The sequence below is a fragment of the Heterocephalus glaber genome, unplaced genomic scaffold (assembly GCF_053883595.1).
Source record: "Heterocephalus glaber isolate CG9 unplaced genomic scaffold, H.glaber_assembly_v1.0 deba00001481, whole genome shotgun sequence".
Classification (NCBI taxonomy): Eukaryota; Metazoa; Chordata; class Mammalia; order Rodentia; family Bathyergidae; genus Heterocephalus; species Heterocephalus glaber.
In genome coordinates this window covers 2,210,739-2,238,356 of record NW_028258317.1, presented here as the reverse complement: position 1 = coordinate 2,238,356, position 27,618 = coordinate 2,210,739, and the positions used below count along the sequence as shown (strand labels likewise).

The 27,618-nt window shown below is 44.2% G+C and overlaps 1 protein-coding gene across 7 annotated transcripts in view; it reads right to left on the bottom strand.

Moving 5' to 3' along the window:
- Positions 1-27,618, bottom strand: part of Ptpn3 (protein tyrosine phosphatase non-receptor type 3) — a 158,254-nt gene that overhangs the window by 82,869 nt on the left and 47,767 nt on the right. For 6 of the 7 annotated variants that reach the window (XM_087183587.1, XM_087183585.1, XM_087183586.1 and 3 more), the window contains one exon: positions 3,326-3,480. The exons of the other annotated variant lie outside the window; for it this stretch is intronic. In XM_087183587.1, the coding sequence (XP_087039713.1) occupies positions 3,326-3,480 (155 nt within the window). The remainder of the gene's footprint in view (positions 1-3,325; positions 3,481-27,618) is intronic. 7 annotated transcript variants of the gene reach the window in all.

Here is a 27,618-nt window from a genome sequence, read left to right as displayed (position 1 = left end):
TCCTCCTTCCAGCGACGTCATTTGCCCTTTTTTCTCAGACATTGTGCTTAGCCTCCTCCTGCCTCTTGCTCAGTCTAGTCTGGTGCCTGCCCCTCATTTTTGCAACCTCTCAATATCAGGTCTCGTCCCCATCTTCTGTGTCCGTACTTCTCAACTGAGCTCACCCAGTTTCATTGCTTGAAACCCCATCTCCACCCTAGTGACATCCACATTCGTATCCCTAGCCTGGACCCATGCCCTAAACTCCTGACCTGTCCATCTACTACCATTTCCACATTTCTGCAGATATGAGTAACTGGCTTCTCAAAATGCACATCCACAACAGAAATGGTTATTTCCCAAACCCGTCCTTCCCACAATCTCCCAATTCTATAAACTGCAACTCTATCTTGTCAGGTTGCTCAGGCCAAAGTCCCTGGAATCACCTTGAGGCCTCTCATTCTTTCACACCTCCAAATTCCCATGATCTGCAAATCCTATGGGCTCCATCTCCAAAGCGTTTCCAGGTCCACCTCCACACAGCCACCCTGCCTCATCAGCAGCACTTCTCCCGGATGGTTGTAATAGTCCCTTGGGCCTTTCCCTCCCAGGCTACTGCTGACAGAACATCCAGAGTGACACCTGAGTCAGGTCAGGTCAGTTCTTGATCCAGACCTACCAGTGCTTTCCACCTCACACTGTACAAAAGCTAACGCCCCCAGAATGACCCGTGAGGCTCTACAGGATCCCCCATGCCCGCCTGTTATCTCTTGGACCCTATCTCCTACTGCATTCCCTCCTGCTCCTTCCATTCCGGACAGAGTGGGTGCTATACTTTCCTGCAGCCATACTACTCTGACTCTAGCTGCAGGGCCTTTGCACTGCTGCTTCTTCTTCCTAAGATGTACTTCCTCCAGACACCTACTTGATTCTCTCGCCTTACCAGTGAAGTCTTCCCAGATCATATCTATAAAACCATATCCCCAGCAATCACCTCCCACGAGGATGACAGCTTCCAAAGGGCAGAAGATGTGCTGTTTTGTTCTCTACTGTATTCTCTGTGCCTGGAACAAAGCCTGGCACATACTAGGTGCCTAGTACTTCCTGAATGAATAGATGAGGCATATACTAGCAAATATTCATGTTCTTATCAGGAAGAGGGTATATGGTTGAAGAATAAGCCCAACCTAGACAAATACAAATTTTGATAGAGGAGCCAGTCAGGTTACAGCACCTGAAAGTGACATGTGTGACCTTCAGGGGCCTTTTTAATCACAAAATTCTATAGAAGACTAGTTAAAAAGGAAAATAGATATAAGGTACAACCAAAGTAGCTGATTTTGGGGGGAAATATCTATGACCCGGACAAAAACACTTGAAATTAGTGGTTCTCCAAACTGTAGTGTGCATGCCCCAACCCTGGGAGTATCTCAAATAGCCGGTAGGACAAGGGAGCTATATTTTAATATGCATCCTAGGAATTCGGATACATTTTAAGAAACATTCATTAGGGTTGTGCTGTCCTAAGTGGGCAACCTGAGCTACAAGACTATTTAAATTTTAATTTAGATTAAAAGCTTAGTTTTTCAGGCATAGGAGTCACAATTCAAGTGTTCACCAGCTACCTGTGACTGCCAGCTCCCATAGTGGATGGTGTAGGACAGAACATTTCCAGCAATCCATACAGTTTGTTCACAAAGTCCTCCCTAGAGAGTGTTTTTCTCCAAAACAATGCTGGGGATGAAACCCAGGGCCTAGCACACTCAAGAACTTGGGTTCAGCCAGGTGTGGTGGCATACACCGATAATCCCAGCATTCTCAGAGGCTGAAGCAGAAAGACTGAATATTTGAACCTGGACAGGGCAACTTAGTAAGACCATGTCATCAAAATAAAACACAAAAATAAGGGCTGAGGATGTAGTTCAGTGCAAAGCCCCTGGGTTCAATTCTTGGTACCGGGGGTAGGGGGCAGCGGGTCACAAGTATTTATAGTATTCTATATCCTCTAATTAAACTTTGGAGACACCTAACTAGACGATTACATTACCTTATGGAATTTTCCCTTTTTACTACAATGAGATTTCCTCCCTTGGAAAGAATGAGGTCCAGTTGGGCATAGTGGTACATGCCAGTAATTCCAACAGAGGCAGGAAAATTGCACGTTTGAGTCCAGCCTAGGCAACTCAGTGACTACTGAGACCCTGTCTCAGAATAAAAAACTTTTAAAAAGTGGGCCAGGGAATGGCTCAGGGCAACGGCCCTGGGTTCAATTCTCAGTACTGACCCTGGCAAACAGCTGGAGGCCTGGGAAGCTGAGAAGTGGGTGGGGGAGTAGGGTAGAAGGCTGGGAAACACCTGTCACCACTAATCATCTCCCGGGTCCCACAGTCCCAGTCTTGTCTGCTGCTGGGAAGCATCTGTGGTTGCAGCCCCAGGGAGTTGTCCCGGCCCCCGAGTAGAACGGAAGGAGATATAACATCCTGTATGCTTAGGTTTCTTGCAAACCGCCTTCTTCTCTTGCCTGCACCCGGGTCCGCAGGAGGCAAACTTGTAGGCGGGGTAGAAGATGCAGGGATCGGTTTTTGGTTATGCTTTAAATTCTTGCAGCATTTCTTATTCTAAATTGTTCTCTCCTCTCTGTCTCTTCTGCTACCTTTCCTTGCACACTGGACTTTCCAGGCTGCAGCAGATGCTGGCAGTTGGTTCAGGGTAAGGGTGGACCCATCTGGTACTGGCGAGGACAGGAGAGATAGGCAAAGGTCACAGACCTCAGGGGTGATCTGAGTGGATGGCCAGCAGGGGCCACAACTGTCCCGGCATCCGACTGCTGGTGGCCTGGAACCCGCAGACCATGATCCTAGTCCTAGCTCTGCCAGAGCTCTAAGTGGGAGAAGCCAGGACCTCCACGATCCCTGCCATCCTGATCCATGCGCTCATACATTTAACAAGCACCTGCTATGTGCCAGCCCTGTGCTGGGACCCTCTCCCTGTCTGCAAGGAGCTCACAGTGCAATGGCCAACAAGTAATCTAATGATGGTAACTTTTTAAAAAATGCAACATGACATGGGCTCTAATAAAACACATAAAGAGCACCATCACCTGAGAAGCAGCTCTGGCTCAGGACAGAGATGGGGACATTGCTGAAGCAGCAACACCTGAGAAGCACACTGCACGCACCGCTAAGAAGGGGATGGGAGGCAAGGGGGGGCAAAGTCTAATCTCAACATGCAAACCCTAGAATCTCAAGCTTTCGCTTTAATGTATGTTTTTCTTCATGTTGTAAGACAAGAGATGAAAACTATTTCTTAAGAGCGTTAATTCAGAAAAAACTGCGGAGGAACTTACATTAACTTTAAAGGTCTGTACCAAGCCATCTAAAAAGCATATGCTGCAGACGACTTCAGATCGAGCTTTTTCTTTGGGTAATTCAGAGGTACGTATGTTATTAATTCTTCCACCCAGCGCGCGTAACCGGGAGGTCATAACTATGGTTGAATGACCTGTAAAGGAAGACATACCTGTTAGTTCTTTCATACTCTAATTACCAGTTACCAAGAACAGGCCTCACAGCCCACCCAGTGCCCTCTATACCTGTTGCTTTGAAGGAAGAACCAGCTGAGGAACTCCTGGGTAATGAGCACTAAATAACAAACTTTGTTTCCATTTGAGTTTTGACTTGGAATTTCTAAGTAAAATTTATTGCTCAATGGTAACATTCCTAGAATTACATGGTTTATTTGTTATTACCTCCCTGGTCTATATCTTCTTCTAATTCTAATTCCCTAGGCTTTAAGCTTTTTACTTATATTTTACTGTCTAGGTATTTTCGTATTCCACCCCTCAAATTTCACAGAACTAAGCATGGCATAAATGTGATTTGAAGCTTGAAAAGATTCATGAATTGGATTATATTATAATCAATAACTTCTTTTTATTAAAAGGTAACATTTAAAAGAGCAAAGGGCAAACCACAGAGAAAGACAGGGTTTGTGTAATATATACATCTACAAAGGTTGTATAAAGTGTCCTATGACTCAGTGAGAGAAAAGGCAAACCAATAAATGAAAACAGGTACTCAACGATACTACCTGTTAACAAGATGCAAAGGGAAACCCCACTTACCACCACATACCCATGGAAAGGGCTGCAATTTAAGACCGGCAGAACTGGGAGGGTGTGTGCCAGGTGCAACTCTCAGGCACCGCTGATGAAAACATAAGCCAGTGCAACTACTTTGAGAAACCTAAGTAATACCGACTGAGCAATCCCACCCCTAGGCATGTCTGCAACAGAAGAATATACTTCTACTTACAGAAAGATATGTACAAGAATTTTCATAACAGCCTCAAACTGGAAAAGACATAAACGGCCATCATCTGTAGAATGGATAAGCTGGTACAGTCATACCATGCACTAATATACAGCAAAGAAATGAGCTACTGTGACATGCAACAATATGAAATTATTTCTTTACTGTTACCATGAGCAAAAGAAGCCACACAATAGATAACCTATTGCATGATTCCACTTGTATAAAGTTTTTAAAAAGGCAAAACTAATCAATGTGGATAGAAGACGGGGCTAGTGGTTACCTTTGGGTGTAGTGATGGGGGGAGCACGGGGTGCTTCTGGGATGCTTTTAACATCTCATGTCTTAGTGTGGGTGCTAATGACACTTTTGTACCCATTCTGTGAAAACTCAAGCACAGTATTTGTGACCTGTACATTTTTCTACATGTAAGTTTGCTATGCTTTGAATATGGTTTGTCTCCCCCAAAGTCCACTGTGACTGAGGACTTGGACTCAGGGTGGTGTCATGGGAGTGGTGGAAACCTCTGGGTCATTGGAAGCTTGAGGTGTTTAAACCCTGATCCTCTTGGTAGCTCTTGCCAGAAAGTGTTACAAAAACAAGCCCGAGCCTGCCCCGGCTCTTCCCTCTACTCCTAGCACTCTGAGATAGAATCACTTGCTTCCTCCTGAGCGCGCTCTCACACTGCCATCTGCCATGTTGTGATGGACTGAGAACTGAGCCAGTGCCAATGCAGTGCCCTGCCTTCCAACCTCCAAAGGTGTGAGTTAAATAAACCTCTTTTCTTCATCAACTGTACTGTCAGGTATTTCATTACAGCATTGAAAAGCTGACTAATACAATGTTATATTTTAGTAACAAATTTACTTTAAAAAATAAACACCCTTACATTTACAAAGAGGGAATTAGTGGACAGTTAAAAAAAATCTGACCCTAGGGCCAGGGATTTAGCTCAGTGGTTCTGGCACCTGCCTCACAGGCACAAGGTCCAGAGTTCAATCCCCGGTACCAAAAAAAGGAAAAAAAAAATCTGACCCTGGTATTTGGAATCAGTAAGGAAACAAATTTGACAATAAGCCCAATTGTGGAGCAGCAGACTCAAAGACTGAAAAGGTGTGCAACTGAGCACATGGCCATGCCATGCAGGTGGGAGGGCCAAGGTCTAGACCACTACAGAGAATATACAAAGCACTTCTACCAGTGTACAGAATGGAGAAGATGTAAACGTGACAAGACAGTGTGGAGGAGCAAATGCAGATGAAGGCCTTGAGAGCAAATTAATTCTCTATAAACCTTTTCTGATGAGCTGATCTTTCCATATGCTATTCCTTCTGCTTGCAAAGCTTTCTGCTTCTTCACGTGGTAATTCCTACTCATCTGCTCAGCACAAGCATCACTTCTCATGGAAGCCTTCCGGGGTCTCCCCCAGCAGTCACGTATTTGTGTTATAAACTCTATGGCGCTCTTCACTTCACACTTATCACTTGATTTAACAGCTGCTTCTCCCATTAGACATCAAGCTCCATGAGGGCAGGAATCGAGTCTTATTTTGCTCACTATATCTCTAACATGCAGCTCTGACAGGCTGACAGTAAATATTTGAATGAACCAATAAATGAAAGGAACACACACAGAAAATGAAGCCCCGATTTATGGTCTGGAAAAATAGCAGGACAACCTGTTATACAAACTCGGTTTGGTGGGAGCAGGCAGTAGAGAAAGATGGGATGAGAGTGAAGGTAAGTGCAGAAGTCCTACAGATCAGCACCGCTCAAACAGCAGTGTGTACATGGAACATTCATGAACAGCGTTTGGGACGTTATTAAAATGCAGAACTGGTTCCGGTATGGCTGGGTGGGACCTGAACATCTGCAGCTCTATTTCCCAGGAGATGCCTCAGCTATTGATCTGGGCTTCATCCTGGGACAAGCAAGTCACAGATAACTGGAAAAGCAGCACCAAATGTCAAGGCAGGGCCAGAGATGAAGATTTGTGAGTCATCAGCAAAAGGAGGTGACTCAGCACTGGAAGGGATGAGGACAAAGCAGTCTGGAGGTCTGAGATCTGAGCCTCAGGGAGCTACAGACACAGACCAGGTGCAAGGAAACAGAAGTGAAATGTGTGTAGAAAAAGTACATCCAGGAAGAAAGGGGTGCATTTTGGTCCCTTATCAACCTATTTAAGAAGCCACAGGCACACCTCCGTTCTTCTGTAGATAGGGACAGGAACTCTCAAATATTAATAAAGAAAATTCCTGGGACCAGCAGTGCAAAAAAACAATCATTTATCAAATTCCACCCACCCCACCACCTCCACCTTGCCCTTTTCAATGAAAATGTCATCGGGAAGCAGGGATGCGTTTTCTGAGTAATACAAAAAGTTATCAAAAGACAACAAATGTGTTCCATAATGCTGTATCCCACACTGAATTTTAAATGTCAATTTTGTTGCTTAGTTCTTGTCTAAGAATCTCAGGTGGGTAACTTTTTTTTTTAAAGATACAATAGAATCATTATAAGTGTAGTTTTCGTGGGAGGCACACTTCAGAATCACCTAGGGAACTTTTAAAAAGCGATGCCTATTGCAGCCCCTCCCCATAGGAGGGTTCGGCATCCTGCGATGTGGCACAGGATGACATTCCTCCTGGAAGGCCTTGCAAGATAGGGCCCCGGCTGGCAGTCAAGGCCTGGAGGAGTGAGTGGACTTTCAGGGGGCTCCGGGGTGTGTTCTGGATGGTGGAACTTAGAACAGGGGCTCGGCAGAGTTAAGCCATTCACTGAAGGCACGTAGGAAAGAGCTGGGCAGTTGTTCCACAGAGCAGCTGAAGCAGAGATAATCACATACTGACCCTGGACAGAAAACAACAGTGATTTCAAACAGGAGCCTGCAATGAAAGTCACATGGACCCATGTGTCAACTGCAGGCATAGATTTGCAAACTGCTCTTTACCTGAGCAGCCCCTCACACCTATGCAGTATGGGAACCATGGCATATGAATTAAGCATAGTTAACAATGCTGCCCAGCATGGTCACGTAGCTAGCTGACCAAGTAAATCAGACCAGTAACCAGAAAGATAAAGTTTCCTTTTCTTACATCCATCTCTGATTGTCACATGAAGGGATGGAACCCAAGAACCTAAAGACAACATCATAAAATGGTATTTTATGGAAGTTATACAGAAATGCTCTTTCTACATTTGTTCCTGAAGCAACCTTGAGAACAATGTGCCTGATGTTAAACAACCACATAACTGAGCCATGCAGTGTTTTCAGACTGTCTTGAAATTGTATCTTAAACAATCTGGTTGGGACAATGGATGCTGACTAATTGCCCTGTTTCCTGTACCACAGCAATTGGGGAACTCAGGGTTTCTATGGCTTCCTTTATAAGCCTTTTAATTCTAAACAAAGCCACAACCCAAACAGGAACACACTGGCCTCTCTGACCACAAATGATCACAGCTGCAGCTGATGCCATTTACAACATGGAAGCCAAGCCTATTCTTTGCAGAATTAAAAAAATTAAACAGTTACAGCTATAGAATATTTTGCACAATAGCAAAAGAGGTCCTACTAGGAACAATCTTTAATCAAAGATCATATCTGGGAAATGCAAAAAGGAGTAACATCTCACTTTGTACGAAGGAGTGCAATCAATACTGGCAGAGCTAGAGACAGCACATGCAAAATGCCTAGCACAATGTAGGACACCTTTTATTTACATGGAGCTTCTGATATTACCAGGTCCTGACTACAGATTCCAGATTTTGTAGGGGTAGCCTGATTTTAAACACCTTACAGATGATACATAAATGCTTTGTTTCTTAAAAACTATATTCATTTAAATAAAGACAGCTTGCTAGAGTTAAAAAGCAGTTCTTACAGATATGTAATATATATCTGAACTTCTCTACAGACTCAATAGAGTCAGAAGCAAAAGATGTTGTCACAAATCACCGTGCCCTGGGCATGTGAACACCAGAGCCTTCACAGCTGGGGTTGGGGAATAGGTTTTCACCACAGCCCCTCCTGGATGTCCCAGAGCCTGAGGAGGGAGTCATTGCTGTATTTCCTAAGGGTCTGTCTTCAGCCTGATCCACAGAACTCTGTTCTTTCACAAGCTAGTGAGCCACAGAGCAGTGCATGCCAACCCAACTCCTTCCGGATCATTTTAAAAGAAGTATAAATTATGCCATACCCTTGTTTTTAAAAATGAAGAACTTAGACCTCTAACTCAGGAATGCAAGTTTCAGCTTAAAAGAAGGAGGAACAGGAGGAAAAGGTGGAGTGAAAGGGGAAGAGGAAGAACAAAAGGAAGAGGCAAGAGAGGAGGAGGAAGGAGGAAGAGGAGGAGTAAAGAAGAGGATGAGAAGGAAGGATGAGAAGGAAGGACGAGGAGGGTGAGGAGGGGGGGGAAGTGGAGGGGGAAGGGGGAGGAGATGATCCTGACTTATAAAAACACCCAATTTGTGAGTTACCTGTATAAGTGAACTTTGTGTGGCTGCTGCAGGAACCAACCTGAGTAACACAGTTCTCAAACTGACCTAGACCAATGCTACCACCTAGTGGTGACCAGAGGAAGACACTTCACCTTAAACCCTATGACTTTCTTCAAGGAAAAACAGCTCTGCTGTTCTCTTGTTTATCATTCAGAGTTCAGCTTATTTATTTCCGGAATCCCTTTTCCAGTACATAAGGCCTTCTCTGTATCCCAACTCCCTTTCCCTAATGCTTCTTCCCTAGTGAACTCAGGAAAATTCTTTCTTCTTCCTCTTTTTTTTTTTTTTTTCTTTTCTATTTCTGAGCTCCAACAGATGACTGATCTGCCAGGAAGGGACATTTCTAGCACAGAAAAGAACATGTACCATCAGCCATGTGAGACAGTGACTCATCAAATCAACTGCAATCCCCATCAAATCCCAGCATTTAATGTGTTGAAGATAAATGTTTTATTGAGCTGCTAAGATAGTACTAGTATTACTTTCTTTTCCTTTTTGCTGTAAACATACAGAGGTTGGGTAGCATTTTGTATTAACCAAGTCTTCAGAGGGACAACCAGGGCCCTCATGCTCACCTGCATCACTCACTCCCTGTTTTGTGCCACGCTGGCTGGACTGGTGCCCTACACGTCAGTTTTCCTCAATAAACTACAGTGATTTTCCAGGGCTACGGTTCGGTTCGAATAGCTGAATGGCTGCCCCATCACTGTGTGGGAGAAGCACTTCCTAAATCACTGCGGATGAAGTAACAGACTTTCCTGCCTATACATCAGTGTGGGGATTAGCACTGCTGTCAAAATAGGGACGAAGAAAGCTGGTTGGGGGTGGGGGTGGCTCTAGCATTTGCTGTTATGTAACCAGATGGCTTGTTCACTCAAAGTAACTGACGTCATTCACAGATACCATTTAAGATTTCATAAGATCAAAGTTACAAAAAAATGTCAGGGTACCTGCACAAAGCTCATCTTTTCTCAGAAACACATGGAAGAGTCAACCAGCACTTAAAAAGTAGTAATAAAAGAAAGAGATTTATACATTTTTTGTGAATTATTAGGCTTTGAAATTCAGCTTAATTAAAAATTAGTGATTTTAGTTATCATTTGTAAAATGCCCCGTATCTTAGAAAACACTTCCCTATATACATTTCACTTTAATTTTAAATTTCGTACAGTTGATAGCAAAATTACCATGTAAATGGTACAGTGAATCTTTTATTACTCTATACAATTTTCCTAAATTGATAAACACTATTTTCTGCCCTTTTTTCTCTTACCCTTATTTTCCTACACACAATACTCCATAATAATACAAAGACAAATACACTAACACTTTTAAAAAACCTTTTAATGTAAACAATCATTATAGATTACCTACTAAATTAGAAAACCAAATTTACTCATCAATCAAGGCATTTTCATATTGCTGTTTTAACACTGAAGCTAATAAACTAATTTATTCTGAGCCTATATACCAAAAAATTAATTTTCAAATAACATTGTTTTTTTTTTTGGTACCAGGGATTGAACTTGGGTACTTGCGCTTGCGCAGCAGGCGGCGAAACCACTGAGCTAAATCCCCGGCCCCAAATAACATTTTTAAAGCTTAAACTCTGCTAATGAATATAGTAATCATAGCTGACAATGCAATAAATTACTGGCATAAAAAACTTTATTAAAATGTGTAGAAGCATTTAATAACTTCTCTTCATTAAAAGAATTTAGGAAAATATTTCACACAGAGACTTCACACAATTCCTTTCCACATGGGATGAAACATACACGTCACTTTTAATAACGAGGCTCAACCCTCAAATTATCTCACAGTCATCAATCCCAATGTTCCAGGAGTACAATCTTGGGATCAAATCATTTGTTTCACAGATCCTTTAATTTGTTCAGAGTGTAGATCTCTAGGAAAGCCCCCGGGACAGGGGTGGAATAATTTGTAGGATCAGGTTGTATTCAGACTGAGACCTGTAATTAGCGCCCTTGTTCTCATTCAACTTCAAAATGTCAAATACTTTTCTTATTATTATGGGTTTATTTATAGGTTTTATTTATAGGTTGAGCACCATGACACTTGCAAAACTAACAAAATAAAAAAGTTATACTTGATACTGGGAGGATAACAAGAAGTCATTTTAAGCTCCCTGAAGGGCAAGATAAAGAATGCTGCAGGGCCGAGGGCAGTCTGGGGAAAGAGGTAATGTTGCTAAAAAGAGAAACTGGGCTCCTCCAGCAGGAGCTGGGGCAGCACTGGACCAGACACAGCTCACTGAAACTTGGGCTTCCTCCTAAACCAGCAGAGGCCATGCTGAGCACAAGGAATGAAGCCACTTGGTTTTTGTTTAAAAAGGTTCTGTCCTGAGGCATCACACAGAGAAGGAAGTAGCAGTCCTGCTATCTGGGTCTCCAGAAGCCTGGCAGCAGCCTCCTGTGTCCTCTGCCACATCTTCCCTACAGAGGTGACCTCCTCCTGACTCACAGCTTTGTTTTCATGAGTTCTTTTATTATTTTTTTGTTTGGTACCAGGGATCGAACTTGGGTCCTTGCACTTGTGCAGCAGGCAGCGAAACCACTGAGCTAAATCCCCGGCCCTTCATGAGTTCTTAAGAAGTTTTTTTTTTTTCAATGTTTCCGAAAATGTTATTAAGGTGCTGTGCTAAAGTGTACACCCTCAGATTTCACAGGACACACCCTTCTCAGGTTGCTTCCTGGAACACAAGGATGCCTACTGTGATTCAGTCTCACCCATGGTCACTGGTTTGTGACGGGTGAACCTTTGTTAGGTCCCACCTTGGTGAACCTAGACACCTAAGAGCCAGGAAAGCTGCTTGATGGGACAAACTGGCCAGATGCCAGATGGGGCGGTTCCAACTCTGCCATGCTTCAGAGAGCAACTCCAGGACACGCCCTCAGCTAGCGTGTTCCCCAACAGCCTCCAAGGAACTGGCTGAATTCTCACCTCAGATGCAGTTTCACAGACCCAGACCTGCAGGTCTTGTTTATAATTACTTTTTAGCCTCCTTTGCTATTACTTTGACAAAGGAGTTGCAGATCATTTATTCGCTCAATATTCATTTACTTGGTGCCTCACCAGGTCAGAAGTGGGGAGGCCAAAGCAGAAGTGCTCAGAGTGTCTAGTTCTACGGGATAGGAAGGCTGAAGGGACCGGAAGAGCACAGTAGGGAATGGACCCTTCTTGGCTTGGGTGTGTGGTGGGACCAGGTCACTAAGGCTTTGCAGGAATCTTGCTGGTAAAGGGAAAGTGCTGGGGGAGATTTCTTTGCAGTACAAAGGTGAGGAGGGGACATGCACAGGTTTCTTTTTTTTTTGGTACCAGGGATAGAATTCGGGTCCTTGTGCTTGGGCAGCTGGTGGCAAAACCACTAAGCTAAATCCCCGGCCCCTCATTTTGTTTTGTTTTTAAGACAAGGTTTCACTGTGTAGTTCAGGCTGGCTTTGAACTCACCACATAGCCCAGGCTGGCCTTAAACTGATGGCAATACTCCTGCCCCTGCTTCCGAAGTGCTGTGATTACAGGCATGCGCCACCATGACCAGCAGACAAGCACACATATTTTATGGACTCTATGAAAAAAAATTTAGCAAGAGTACCTGAGGAATACCTGAGATTCTAGGGAAACCTCAGGGAAGATAAGGTTAGGTTTTTCAAACAATTCAGGGCTGCCACATAAACAGGAATGAGGATATGGTATGAGGTTCTGGGAAAGCCACCAGCTTCCGAACCAAGCAGCTGTGGTTCAGACTCCAGCTTAACCACATAGGAGTGGAGAGATGCATCTCTAGAGATTGCTTACCCTCTTTGAGACTCGGTTTCCTTATCTGCAAAAGGAGGGAGATTTCCCTGCTTTCCAAGGTTGTTTTAAGCACTAGACAAAAAATGTATGTAAATTAGCTACCATCATTAGACTTTTTTTTTTTTGGCCTGAAAAGTTCACAGGGTAGAAGATAAACAGATTTCTCTTCAACAGAAGAGCTTTAGAACATGCCACACAAATAGAGAAAGCAGGGCGTTTCTCATCTCTAGAGGTAATTAAACAAAAGAGCTGCAGAAGACCCATGCTGAGATGGCTACAGAAGGCAAACTTACTGGAGGAGGTGGGACAAATGAACATGAGGCTTCCAGGATGGAGAATCTACCATGACCTCTGATTCAAAAGTACCAAGGGTCTATTTCTGTACACGTAAACCGCACCCAACTGCAACTCTGTTCAAAATCAGATTTCCTACACGGATTTCTCATGGGAAATAAATCTAAATAGATAGATCATTCTTGGGAAAAACTAAAATGGCCCTTTAGACCATAAAACAGAGGATTAAAAAACACGAGATAAAAACCAATATGCAAAGCTCAAAAAAGGGACAATGGAAATGTTCAATATTTAGCAGTTTCTATCTAAAATTAAACAACCAACCTCTTTTTATTTTCTCTCTGAATGGTTCTACCAGGCTCCAAACAGACTGGAAAAGAGGATGGAATAAACTTACTCTACATGGAGATGAATCAAGTTGCATAAACTTTATAAAAATACTGTTAATATTTGTCCTCGGGCACAGACACACCCATTTGGGTGTCAGTCCATATTTCTATCTTAGGCTCCAACCTCCACCCCTCTACAGCCAAAAGCAGCAGAAGACTTCAGAAAAGAAAACTGCCAGAGTCACTTTGAAAGGTTTGTGATGTGCTAATTGTAGCACATCCCAGCCAAGGGGCTGGAATCTCACAACTGGACCATCCACCAGCCTCTGCTCCTGCCAAGGAATCTGAAGCCATGCAGAGAAACCCAATCCTTACTATTAGTAGCCCTTGCCATAATTTTATCTCAAGGAAACACAGAAAAATACTCCCCCCCCACCACCTAAAGAGGACATCCCCTTATTTGTTTCTAATCAGCTGGGGAAGTCACTAGTCCGCTATGTTGTGGCTGGCTTTCCCAGCTGAGAAGCCCATAAGGGCTCTTTAAAGTCCTCTGCCTGGAAAGTTTCAATTCAACGGGCCATCTCAGGTTATACTGGGTATACACTAGTCCTGCTGGTTGCCAGTGACTCTAGAAACTAAGATAAAATGTATTTTTATGCCAACTATTCAGATTTCCAGGGCTTTGTGTCTTGATATAATAAAGTTAAAAAAAAATCGATGAACAGAAACTCTAAAAAAGACCTATACAAAGCATGCCACCATGCTAAACATAATAACAGTACAACAGAAAAACAGGAATAACTGAAATGTGTATGTATATCAAAACATCCTGTTATATACCCTAAAATACGTAATACAAAAAACTGGAAAGATATAATTGCTACTAAAAATAATAAAAATTTAAACTCTTAAAAAAAAGAAAATAAATCTGGTTGCTGCTATTGTTGCACTTATTTGGACTGAGGCCTTTTGTGATCTAGGGGCTGGGAGTACAGTGAACAAGACCCATGCATTGATTTCAAGGAACACCTGTCGACTTGAATCTTTGCCTGAAAGCTCTGGGTGGCCAGGGGTCTCAGCATCCCAAGACCAATTGGAGGTTTGGAGAATAAAGTCAGAGCTGTGTTCTACTACATTTTCTGCCAGGATCCTGGACAAGCTGACTTTATAAGTCTTGGTTTCCACATCTGTAAATATTTCTGAGAAGCAGCAATTTTCTACCCAACCCAGTGGAGGACCTGGTCCACTAGAGATATACTTAACGTCTTCCACCATCTTTCTCCTAAGTCTCTGCACCATTCCCATTACAGGACTTCTGGCCTGATGAGGAACCCTGGGTCTTATGGGACATCAGCTTTCCAAATGCTTTCACACTCATCGCTCCCTACACCACTGATTTTGATTGGGGCTACAGGAAGCACTGCTGTCCTGGACTTACAGACTGGTAGATCAGACTCAGAGAACCATCAGGTCATAATTAGACTCCGGTGCAAGACGATCTCCAGCATGGTTCCTGGCATCACACCTCCCAACTGAGCCTACTGACCCACACAACCAGAGGAAAGGGGAACTGCATGTGATTCACCAGGGGTAAAAAGGGCCCCATGCTAATCACTACTCTGCAATTCACTGACTACAGGTATATTCTTACCCTTTTGCGATAACAGTTATAAAGACTCCCTGAGGCTCCCATGTGGGTAAATTTCCTCTTACAAAGGAAATGATCCAAAAAACCTTCTTTCCCCCTAATTAATTCTGCAGGATTAGAAACTTGAGTAATGATTTGGATATTTATTACTATATTCCCTCCAATGTAAGATGACACAATTGATTCAGCAGGTATTCCAGAAAGATTATTTTAAAGAAATAGGACATCCAAAGTACCCTTTGATTGTGAAAGTCATGGCAATTTCAGAAATGCTAAAATGTGGACAAGCACTTTTCAGAATTGAGAAAATCAAGGAAATGACTTCCTCTCACTTTTGCCAAAGGAGAGGGCTGGGGTGCGTCACATGCTGTCTCAAGGCCCTTCTAGCCCGACAGGCAGCTATCCCTGGTTAATTATTAGCAGCTGGAGAGCAGGAGTGGGCCGCCCTGTTTCCTGAGGCCAGGCCCTGGGTTTGACCTTGGGCTCCTCCTACCCTGTGGCCAGTGGCTCTTTTCTAGGGAGGTCCAGAGTACACAGCTTGTACATCCAGCTCCAGCCAGTGACCCTCTGCCTGTACCTACCTCTAGGGGTCTCAACAGTGCCATCCCCACTTCTGGCCCCCAGGAAGGTTGGCTTCCCAATGAACTTGAGCTCAATCAGACTCTCGCTGGCTCACTTTTGGAGGCACATCTAGGGCTTTTTGTTTGTTTGGAGACAGGGTCTCACTATGTGGTTCAGGGTGGCCTTGAATTCACTATGTATCCCAGGCTGGCTTCAAACTTGCAGCTAACCTTCTGCCTCAGCCTCCTGGGTGCTGAGATTACAGGTGTGCACCACCACACCTGGTTAGTCATAGGGTACCAGTAAATGATAAACTGGGGAATATCCTGGGTGTGTCTGGGCCCGGGAGGATCTTAGCCTCACAGCATCTAAATTGCCAGTCAAGATGTTCGGGCAGTGCAGAATCTACTGCACTGTAGATTTGGCTGTGGCAAAGCAAGGTGGCTCTGACTACTGATGGTAGCTGACCCTAGAGGGAAAGCAGAGCAGCTCAGCAGATCAGTGGCTGGCTACAAAGGGTATACGTTGAGGCACTAAGCTCCAACAAAACAAGCCAATCAACAATGTTGTCTTGTTTGGGGTGCATTATTTAGAAAGTCATAAAGTCTGCACAATCAGCTATTCTACTCTTCTGCATTATCACAATCCAACATTGTCTAGATATTTTAAACACATCATTAAAATGTCTTTCTTAGGGTTTTACAGTATTTCAAGTTGGTGCACATAACCATGGCAGGGTGTTCAGATGACTCCTAATTAGTAGAGGTCTGATTTCAAAAGAACTCACAGAAAACCCAGAGAAGGAAGCAACAGAACAGACCAAGGGCAGGCACAACACATCAGGGATGTGGGGCCCAGGAGCCTTGCTTTAGGGCAAAACTACCAAAGATGAGAGGGCAGGAGCTGATAGGAAGGGGCTAGACAAATGCCCAGGCAAAAACAGCGAAACAGTGGAGGAGGTCATTGATAATGACTTTGGCACAGTCATCTAATTTACTGTTTTTCTTAACAGGCAGGACAATCTTTTATCCTGGAAAGGATGGCATTAAGGAGATGGGAAAGCATCTCTGAGACTTCCCACAGTCTGAGAGAGACACTCGTCACCTGCCTACTCCATTCTCACATGGGAAGAAAATGGGCTTAATACACGAGGTCACCCTGTATGCCTCCAAGGAAGCCCGAGCAGGTTGGGACCTAAGCCGAGGGGCTCCTGACAACATCAAGCTCCTTCCAGATATACTTATTTTTTTAAAAAATTGTTGTATTAAATATACATAGGACACAATTTTGCTATTTTAACCATTTTAAGTGTACAACTCAGTGGCATTAATTCCATGCATACATAATGTTATGCAACCATCAGCACTATTTCCAGAAATTTTTCATCACCCCAAACAGAAACTCTGTACCCATGAAGCAATAACTCTCAGTTACCCCTCCTCCAACTCCTGGCAACCTCTACCTTATGTCTCTATGGATTTGCCTGTTCTAGATATTTCATAGAAGTAGAATCATGAAATAGTTGTCCTTCTGTGTCTGGCTTCGTTTTATGTAGTAGTACAGTGTTTTCAAAGTTCTTCTATGTTTTAGGATGTCTCAGAACTTTATTCCTTATGACCACATAACATTCCATTTTAAAAAATCAATATACCTGTTGCTAGACATTTGGGTTATTTTTTCACTTTTTGGCTGTTGTGAATGGTGATGTGATTAACGTTAGTGTACGAAAGTCTGCTCAATTCCTGTCCTCACTTCTTTCAGATATATATGTTTTATATATATATACACACACACACACATACACTGTATATGTATGTATGTATATATATGTATGTATATGTATGTGTATGTGTGTGTGTGTATGTATGTATGTGTGTGTGTGTATATATATATATATATATATATATATATATAGTATAAGTATATACCTAGGAGTAGAGATGCCAGGTCACAGGTAATTCCACAATTAACTGCACCATTTTGGATTTCCACCAGCAATAAATGAAGTTGCCTATTTCTTCACCTTCTCACTAACACAATTTTTTTTAAAATTACAGCCATTCTAGTAGGTGTGCCACGGTGTCTCACTATGGCTTAGATTTGAATGTACTTCCATAAATTACTTGTAATATGGAGCGTCCTGTCATGTGCTTATGGGCCATTTGTATGTCTTCAAGAAATGTCTATTCATGTCCTCTGTCCCTTTTAAAATTGGGCTTATCTTAATTTGGTTGCTGATATTTTAGGAATTCTTCAAATTCTGAACATTACACCTTTACTAGATCTGTGATTTAAAGTATTTTCTCCAAAACAATCCAAAAATTCATCTGGAAACAGAAGAAACCTAGAATAGCAAAAGCAATTCTAGGCAACAGAGACATGGCTGGGGGTATCACAATCCCCAACTTGAAACTATACTACAAAGATACTGTGATAAAAACAGATGGTACTGGCAAAGAAACAGACCCGAAGATCAGTGGAATAGATTAGAAGATGCAGAAACAACTCCAGGCATACTCAGTCACCTCATCTTTGACAAAGGAGCCAACCACCCTCACTGGAGGAAAGATAGCCTATTTAATAAATGGCGTTGGAAAAACTGGATTTCAACCTGTCAGAAATTAAAACTAGACCCATACCTATCACCGCACACTAAACTAAGATCGAAGTGGATTAAAGATCTAAATATTAAGTCAGAAACACTAAACTTGCTGGAAGATAAGTTAGGTAGAACTCTTCATGACATTGGCATAGGAAAAGACTTTATGAACAAATCTTCAGTAGCACGGGAGCTAGCACAAAGAATCAACAACTGGGATCTCATCGTATTAAAAAGCTTCTGCACTGCAAGAGAAACTACCAACAGAGCTAAGAGACAACCTACAATGTGGAAAGAAATATTTAGCAGCTGTAGCTCAGACAAAGGTCTACTATCAAGAATATATAAAGAACTGAAAAAAATCAGACCTCCCAAATTCAAAGACCTAATTCAAAAATGGGCATTCGAAATGAACAGACATTTCTCAGACAAAGAAGTAAAAACAGCAAGTAAATATATGAAAAAATGTTCAACATCACTGGTCATTCGAGAGATGCAGATGAAAACAACACTGAGATTCCACCTCACCCCACAAAGAATGGCTGCTATTAAGAAATCAACCAATAACAAATGCTGGCGGGGGTGTAGAGAGAAAGGAACCCTTCTCCATTGTTGGTGGGAATGTAGATTGGTGCAACCACTGTGGAAATCAGTATGGCGATACCTCAAAGAACTAGGACTAGAGGTCCCATTTGACCCAGCTATTCCCCTACTGGGACTCTTCCCCAAAGAATTAAAAGAATCATACCACAGCGATATATGTGCACCTATGTTTATAGCGGCACAATTTGTAATAGCTAAAGCTTGGAAACAGCCCAAATGCCCATCGACTGGAAACTGGATAAAGAAGATGTGCTTTTTTTTATAAAATGGAGTACTACTCAGCCATAAAGAATGAGAAACTAGAGACATTTATAGCTAAATGGATGCATATTGAGGCCATACTCTTAAGTGAAATAAATAGGACACACATGTAAATACCGAATCGTTTTTCTAGTGTGAGAAATTGAAAGGGTAAATAAGGATGAAAATGATTAAAATCAATAATTGATAATTTGAAATAAGAAAAGGTCCAAGGGTTTGGGGATGGTGGAAGGGAATGGGGAAAGGGAAGAAGGGAAAGAAAAAAATTATGAGAAAAAAAAATGGAATCAAACTCTGTGTAGATAGGGAAGGGTGGAGGGGGTGAAGGGTGCACAGGTAATGGGAGAAAAAATAAAACTAAGATGCATCATGTTCTGGTACAAACACCCAATGATAAATGTAAATGTATTTTATACCTAAAATGTACCAATAAATATATATATTTTTAAAAAAAAATATTTTCTCCCGTGCTGTAGGTTGTTTTGCTTTTTCACTTGCTTGATAATGTCCTTTAATGCATTAAAGTTTTCATTTTGATGAAGTCCAATTTATCTATTTTTCTTTTGCTGATTGTGCTTTTGGTGTCATCTCCCAGAACCTTTCAGTAAACCCAAGGTGATGAAGATTTATCCTTATTTTTTTCTAAGAATTTTATGGTTTTAGCCCTTATATTTAGGTCATTGATCTGTTCTGAGTTCACTTTTGTAGATGGTGTGAGTCAGAACTCGCACTGCTGCACATGAAGGTTGATCTGGGTCTGTTGAAGACCAGCACCATGGCATAAGCAGCGGCCTGGCACCCAGGACCCAGCAGGTGACCAATAATTCACTGGGGGATAAGCTACTGTGAGGTAGCCACTGCAGGCAGGCATAAAAAAACACCAGTTCCGCTCACCCTGCTTTCTTAGGACAGTTCAAGACCACCCACAGCTGGCTGAAGTAAATCTGCAGGCTAAACATACTAAGGACCGAGTGTGTACCAACAATGGCATTCACACATTTCTATTAGCTAACCCAAATTGACACAGGATCAAACAACCATCCCAAATGATAACAGAGTGTCCCAGTGCTGGAGAGCTCCCCTCACTCTTTCTAGTCTCCTTGATAAATAAACTGTCGGGGAGGAAGAGAAAGGGCATTCTCTGGGAGCGGACTTCAACTCCCAGGGCCTCCCCCAGCAAACTCGGTCTCAGTGATCTCCCACGTACACAAGCAACAAAAATAAATAAGGTTAAGTATGAATCACTTCGAAGAGCAGGTGTGGCCCTCCAGTTCCAAAACTTCAAGCAGGTGGGAGGTGTGAACCTGGCCCTTAGATTTCCTTCTGCGACACAGGGGCCTTGTATGACTCGGCTCTGTCCTCCTCCCTGCCCAAACCACACACTCACCGCGCCATGCTCACTCTGTCCAGTCACACCACTCAACTGTTCCTCCCCAGTTGTTTGTGCCTGCTGCCCCCTCTGCCCAGAACCCTTCTCTCAGATATGCACCTGGCTACCTCACTTTCTTCCCTGTTTTTCTCCTTAGCATTTATCGCCACCATGCATATTAACTATTTGTTCCCTGTCTCATTCCAATTCCCATGTCCTTATTCTCCACTAGAATATAAGCTCCATAAATGCTGGACTTTATTAATGAATTGCTATCTGTGTATAATGGCAGACAGCACCTAGCACCATAAATGACTCAACACATGAACACATGGATGAAACAGGAAATGGCATGTCAGTCTTTATGGTGCTGGTCTGCATCAGGGGGGAAGACAGGCAGCTCCATACACTAGGGCAGGCAAGCCCTTGACCCTGTGGCTGCAGAGTTCCCATGTTTACTTCTGGACCTCCAGGCTGTCCAGGGCTCCCAGACTGTGATAAGGAGAGGGAGGGCCTGGCCATCATAGGCATCCCAACACTCCTGCATGTGTCAGCCAAGCCCAAAACACCAGCAGCAGTTACTCTGCCGACTGGGCTATATAAAACGGAGCCTCTACCATAGGCACTTAATAAATGCTTGTGAGATGTACACAAGAATGAATGAATGTCAACTAATGCACGCAAGCTTCATCTGCACTTGGAGAAGGCTTGTGTCAGAGCTAACACAGCACATCATCTCGATAATGCTGGGGGCAGTTTGACAGAGTTAATTGTGCCACCGATACATTCAGATGAAAACAAAGTTTTATTTGCAACAGTTTTGTATTATATTGAAAATTAAAAACAGCGAACAGCCAACTTTAGAGAGCCACCTAAGTGAGCCACAAGATAGGCACAGGGTATCCAGGAAAATTCAACAATGAATAGAAAATTAATTTTTTAAAAATCTGGTTGTAAAATCAAAATAGGTGTGATTTTCTATAATGTGCAATAATGAGATTAAAGAAAATGGAACTGGTGGGACTTTTTTAAAAAATGGGATCACCTGATGGTTTACAGGTGCCCAGGGTTTAACTGCTTAAGGCTTCCTTCCCTGTCCCTTCCTCCTTACCTTCACTCTGCATCTGGGGTCCACCTCACCTGCAGCCCCCTCAACCCTACAATGGAGGCCTTTTATGCACAGCTGTAGCCACTCCTCCCGCAGAAGCACTCCTAGGTGGGGGCAGGTCGGGCCACCTTGGCCCTTCCCAGGCCTACAGCTATGCAGAAGGGACTCAACCTCTCTGAGACCTGATTCTCCTTTGTGGACAGGAGGCAGTGCACGTCCACGGCCCCTGAGGGCTGAGGGCTCCATGACCCTAGAGGGATGAAGCCCAAGTACCCAGGAGCCCTGCGGCCTGGGGAGCTGAAGGAGAATTCCTGGCCTTGGTGGGCTGCAAACTGGGCCCCAGGCCTCTCCTCCAGACAGCAGAAGAAAAGCAGGCTTGCTCTTGGCTTCCAGACCCTGTGATAGCTTCGTGATTAAGATTCTCCTTTGCCTTGTGGAACTGTCCATTCCTGAGAACTCACAACCCCTGAGGATGTTTCCTGATGCCTTCACCAAAGGCTCTGCAGACTCCACAACCCAGAGTCTCCAGGGCTCTGTGCTGGGCTCTCCTGCTCCCTTTTGGTCACAGGAATGTACACCTCCTTCCTTCCTAGCCTGCACGCCTCCCTCTCTATAACACTTTGGGCATTTACACAGCCTCTACCTCGGCCAGGATGAGGATGAGGTGGGTTCCTGGGCAGTAAGAGGCTGTCTCAGGCCCCAGCTCTTCACGAACTCAAAGGCTACCCAGGGACAGATATAATCACGCTTCAGAGGTGTGAAGTTAAAAGAGTGTGTCACTGGCGGCCAGGGTTCTGTCCAGGGTGTGACCACAGCTTACCCTGGGACAGAAAGCAGTCGCTTCTAAGGGGAATCTAACTGTGTGGGTGCCCTGGAAGGATGAGGTATCAGCCAAAAAAATCAAATTACTCCACCCTGATCCAAACGCTCTTGGGGGCCCTTACTGCCCTCAGCCATCATGGCTCACAATCTGACTCCAGCTGAACTGCCAGACTCTGGACCCAGCAGGAGTCTCAGGGTTTACAGCAGCCCCACCACGTAGGCTGTTTGGCTTTCCACAGTTTGTAACCAGCAGTTAATTAGGTCAGAAAATATTAAATGGAAAATGCCAGAAATAAACAATTCAATAGTTTTGTTTCATAGTGCTGAAGATCAAAAGAACCCCCAGGGCCTTGCACGTGCTAAGCATGAACTCTACCACTGAGCTGCACCCCTAACCCCCAGTCCTTAAGTTTTAAGTAACTTTTATTACAGCATATGTTACAATTGTCCTAATTATTAGTTTCTCATCTCTTACTACGCCTCATTTACAAATTAAATTTTATCATAAGTATGTATATACAAGAAAAACATGGTATACGGAAAGTGTGGTCCTATTTGTCTTTCCACAAACCTCCCCACCATAAATCACGTTCTGTACCACTGATACTCCAAGTGTGGTCTCTGCACCGGCAGCTTTAGCATCACTGAGTGCCTGCTAGGAATGCAGACCCTTAGCGTCCACTCCAGACCTCAGAATCGAGAGACTCTGCTTTCCACCCTGGCTTCTGCTTCCCCATGTCTTCAGCTTCCTCCTGTTACTAGCTGCCATCTTCTGGAGCCTTCGATATCCATGCAATGACCTAACTCAGCCTCCATAGTCCCTACCCACAGTCATACTCCACCTCAGGCTCGCCCAGGCAGCACGAACAAACCACAGCTCTCTCCTCCTCTGATTCCTGGCTCAAGCTGCAGACAAATGTCACAGGGTAGCCAGTGGCTGACAACCAGAGCTCCCTGAATAATTAGCATGTGCCACTATGTCAGCATGGACTCTGCAACCTTGAGCAGTGGGTACCAGTATTGTTCCCAGTGCGCGGAAGTGGAAACTGAGACACATGGGGGATCTTGAATGAGTGGGGGTCTGGAGATGGCCCCAGGCTTACGCCCTGTACTAGAGACAACAATGAGCTCCAGGCCTGACAGAGCCAATTCTACTGGCAAAGACTTGGGCTAAGAAGGAACTTGTGCACTGACGTGGGGAACAATCATCTGGCTGGGTCCTAGAAGGGAGGAAGAAGCAGGAGAGGCTAAAGGTGAAGCCCTTCAATGGCAGACTGAAAGGGACAGGAAGGCACAAAGTTTCTGAAGCAGGCTGGTCAAGACCACCAACGTTGTTCTCTGACATTGATCCCGCCCCGTCACCCACACACTTGATTCCTCACTTCTTGGAACTTGTCCCAACCCTCCCCATGTGGCTAATGCAGTCACACTCCAAGGTACATAGGGTTCCATATGTTGCCTGTTTAACCACACATAGCTGGGCCAAAGCCCAGCTCCAGGGACACTTCCAGAATGGCAAGCGTCTCGCCCAGCCAGTTAGTTCCTCAATTGCATAAGATGGGCCTGAAGTGCCACTCACCAAGGCACAGAACCTCATCTAATGCTCGGCAGCAGCTTCCCCAGAAAGGCTCCCCTGCCAAGCCCAGTCTTCCCAGCACAAACCATGTTCCCATACTCATCTCCTCCAGCTTGAGAAGCAGCTCTCCCCTACTGCTTGGGTCCTGCATGACAGAGCTGAATGCAGGGTGTGTTGGTGCATGCCTTGCCTTTAATCTTGGAACTCTGGGAAGCTGAGACAGGATTGTGAGTTCCAGCCCAGGCTGGGCAACTTAGCAATTTAGTGAAACTGGTTTTTTTTAAAAAAAGAAAGAAAAAAGAAACAGAGACAGAGAGAAACAGAGAGAGCGAGAGAGAGAGAGAGAGAGAGAGAGAGAGAGAGAGAGAGAGAGAGAGAGAGAGCGCACCAGCCTGAGACTGTCTGCAGCAGCCCACAAAAAGAAACCCCTTTCAAGGAAAAAGTTCTCCTAGGCCACTCAACCCCATCCATCAATCCATGCACCTATCTCTTAAGAAAACAGAAGTCTTTCTTAGTCTTTGAAAATTCTTTCAGTAGCAAATGATCATGCAACAAGGAATCTGTCTTTATGACTGAAAACATTTAACTTTATATAAAAGAGAGAATGTTAAGCTGGGCCTGGTAGTACACACCTGTAATCCTAGTACTAAGGAGGCTGAGGCAGGTGGATGGTTCAAGGCCAGCAGGAGCTACATAGTGAGTTCAAGGCCAGCCTAAACAACATGGTGAGACCCTGTGTCGAAAAACCAAAACCAGAAAATGTTAAAATTATAACACAAACTTAAAAATTCTTCCACTATCAATAGACTGAAAATAGGTGTGTAGCACTCTGTGAAATGTAGATCTATCCTAGAGTCCAGCTGCTCCACCTGTGGCAGTCTGTGCACAGTATCTCGGCATCATCTGGGAAACTCCTGGAAACACAGACTACAGGGCCCACTCCAGCCCCACTGAATGTACATTTCATTTTAACCCTTGGGAAGCCCTGTCTCAGAAGGAAGGTCTGTGGAGCTATGGAAAGATGGGGGGAGGTGAGGCCAGATAGAGCCAGTTATAACAGCCTGCAGGTGCTCTTTAGGGGAGCAGTTTCTGGTGGTAGAGAAGGGGTGTGAGGGGCCTGTTGTGATAGCAAGCAAAGGCAGAGGCAAATGGGAAAAACATGCTAAGAACAGCCAAGGGGAGCAGCAAAGAGTGGTTTCTGGAGGAGGGATTTCTGAGATGTGATAGACAGATCTGTCCAGGGCAGGTGTTGGGGACCAGAGAAGGGTGACCGTGGAGTTTCCAAGCTGGAAAACCATTGATGGAGAGGGCATTTTTAAGACAGAAAGTAATGAGCTCTGCTCTGGACATGCAGAGGAGAACTTGGGGACACCGGTGGGGCAATGTTTGGAAGTGACACGCACAGGACCAGAGAAGTCCAGAGATGACCAGGCCGATGGCACAGAGCTGGTAGCCTCTGACAATGGGATTAGGTCAGTTTTCCCAGGAAGGCCTGCTGGACAGTAGAGCACAAAAGAACTGACAGCAGAGGATGAGTGGGCTGGGCTGGAGGGGGTCAGGAAGAGCCACCTCACAGAAGCCCTGGGGCAAAGGGGGACTTCCCCTGCATGGCCAGCCACACAGAGACCCAAAGACATAGGACCCTGACACAGGACAGCCAGCCGCTGTCATAAGTGAGTAGGCCCTGGCCATCATGTCAAAGTTAGTGTCAGTCAAATAGCAGGTGGGGAAATCTGGTAACTGCAGGCAGTGGATGAGACTAAGGCTGCTATGTAAGTGCCTAAACATTGCACCTAAGGTTGCAAGTTAACCAAAATTACCTCTTCCTGCACATTCATGCTTATGGAAGCAATTTCACAATAGCCAAAAGACAGAACTAACGGGTAAACAAAACAACTACATACAATGGATATTACTCAACCTTTAGAGAATTCTGACACAAGCTACCATACAGACAAGCGTTAAAGACACTATACTAAGTGACCCAGACACAGAGAGACAGATACTGTACTTAGAACAGTCTATGAATATAGAGACAGAAAACAGAATAGTGGCTGCCAGGAGCTGGAGAAGGTAGGGATGTGCAGTTATCATTTAATGGTATAGAGCTTCCATTTTCCAAGATGCAGAGTTCTGTAGAGGGATGGCGGTAATGAGTGCCCAGCAGGGTGGAACGCACTTAATGCCACTGAACCATATACCTAAAAGTGGTTAAATGGTAAATTCTAAACTATGTGTATCACACCACAGGAGTTGCTCCTATGCCACTACAACTTATTTTCATAGTGAGAGAAATGCCAAAGGGCATTAAGAAAATAATAAAAATACACACCTTCTCTGATACTCACTTGAATGAGAGCTATAAACACACTCAGGATCTGGGAGCTGGAAATGGTAAAACGTGGGTACTGATCCCTGCTCTGCCACTGACTGTGTGGCCTCCTGAATGCTACATTCTTTCCAGAGTCTCACTTTCCTCACTTATGACAAGAGGGAGCAGGAAAAGGTTTTTCTAAATCTCTTTCAGTTTTGACACTGTGGGACACTCTTCTGTAAAAAATAACCCCAAACTAAATGCTTTTACATATTTGTGTATGTGTAGGGGGTGTACATTTTTAAGCAGTAAAATCTAACTGTAATTAATTAGAAAGTTCTTCTCGTGTACAGCAGCGCTAGTATTCTGCAGTCAAAGAACTCTTCATTAACTAGCTTTTCCATTAAAGCCACTGATGCCTAGAGTTATAAAAACACACTTCTGCCCTGGAGGAAGTCCACATGACAGGGATAATTCCTAGAAAATAGCTCTATTTCTTCACATTTTCATCCTACAATACTTCTTAACCCAAGAAGTCAAAGTGGGGTTTTCTTCTAGGCCAAAAAAGCCTGGATCTCAGAGCCTGATGGTGCCCAGAGTGTCTGTACACTTGATATGATGAATCTAGGCTTTGATACGTGGCCTTGGTGACCCTGTTACTAGCATCCTTTCAGGGTGGCCTCATGCCTGCTATCTCTGCATCTAAAGTCCTATCTGTACCTACTGGTCATTTAATGCCCATCCCCTTGTGCCTAGGTCCCTGATGCCATATGCTTTCCTACCTCTGCCAAGGGCTGGTGACTTGGTCCTGATCTTAGAATTAGGGCTGGAAGGGGACTAAGAGTACTAGGACAAAGAAGATAAGGACTTGGGCCTCCTACCCCATCCTGCTTACACACCCTGGCTCTTAAATTCCATTCAAGCCTGGTCAGTGGGCAGCACAGCTGGCTTGTTTTTCCCCAGGTGCATCTAGCTACTGCAGATCCGGCCCTGTTCTCCCTCATCCAGCATGGATGTGAGGCTCCAGGTCCTTCCAGTTTCTTGGGCAAGAAGTAATACGGTGAGGCGAGAGCTGAAAAGAGGCTGGCACAGCAAGAGCAAGATGGGGAGGGGCACACCTGGGGGAGGGCGACCACAGAGGTGTGGAGCCAAGGCCATGAAAACTGCTTCCCTGGGTGATGCCAAGGACATTGACCAATTTTATCTTCTTGCAGGTACAGGATTCCTAGCACTGGATAGTCTTCCAGGCTGGTGTCCTGGGCACTGACCTCAACCTCAAAGCCACACTTAGGTATGGTAGCTATATGTCCTGATTTGCCCAAGGCACATGCAGCTGGGGCCTGTCAATAAGACACAATTATTAAAAGCACCCCCTTTTGTTCTCAAAATGTTCTGCTTTACATGATATATTCTAGGTCCCTTCTTTTTGGGCTCTAAGTCTGCAAAGTTAGAGGTGCAGTTAGAGCAGGTTGGGAGGAGCCTCCAGGGTGAGTCTCATCTCTCATCAAATGTTCTATCTGCCTTCCC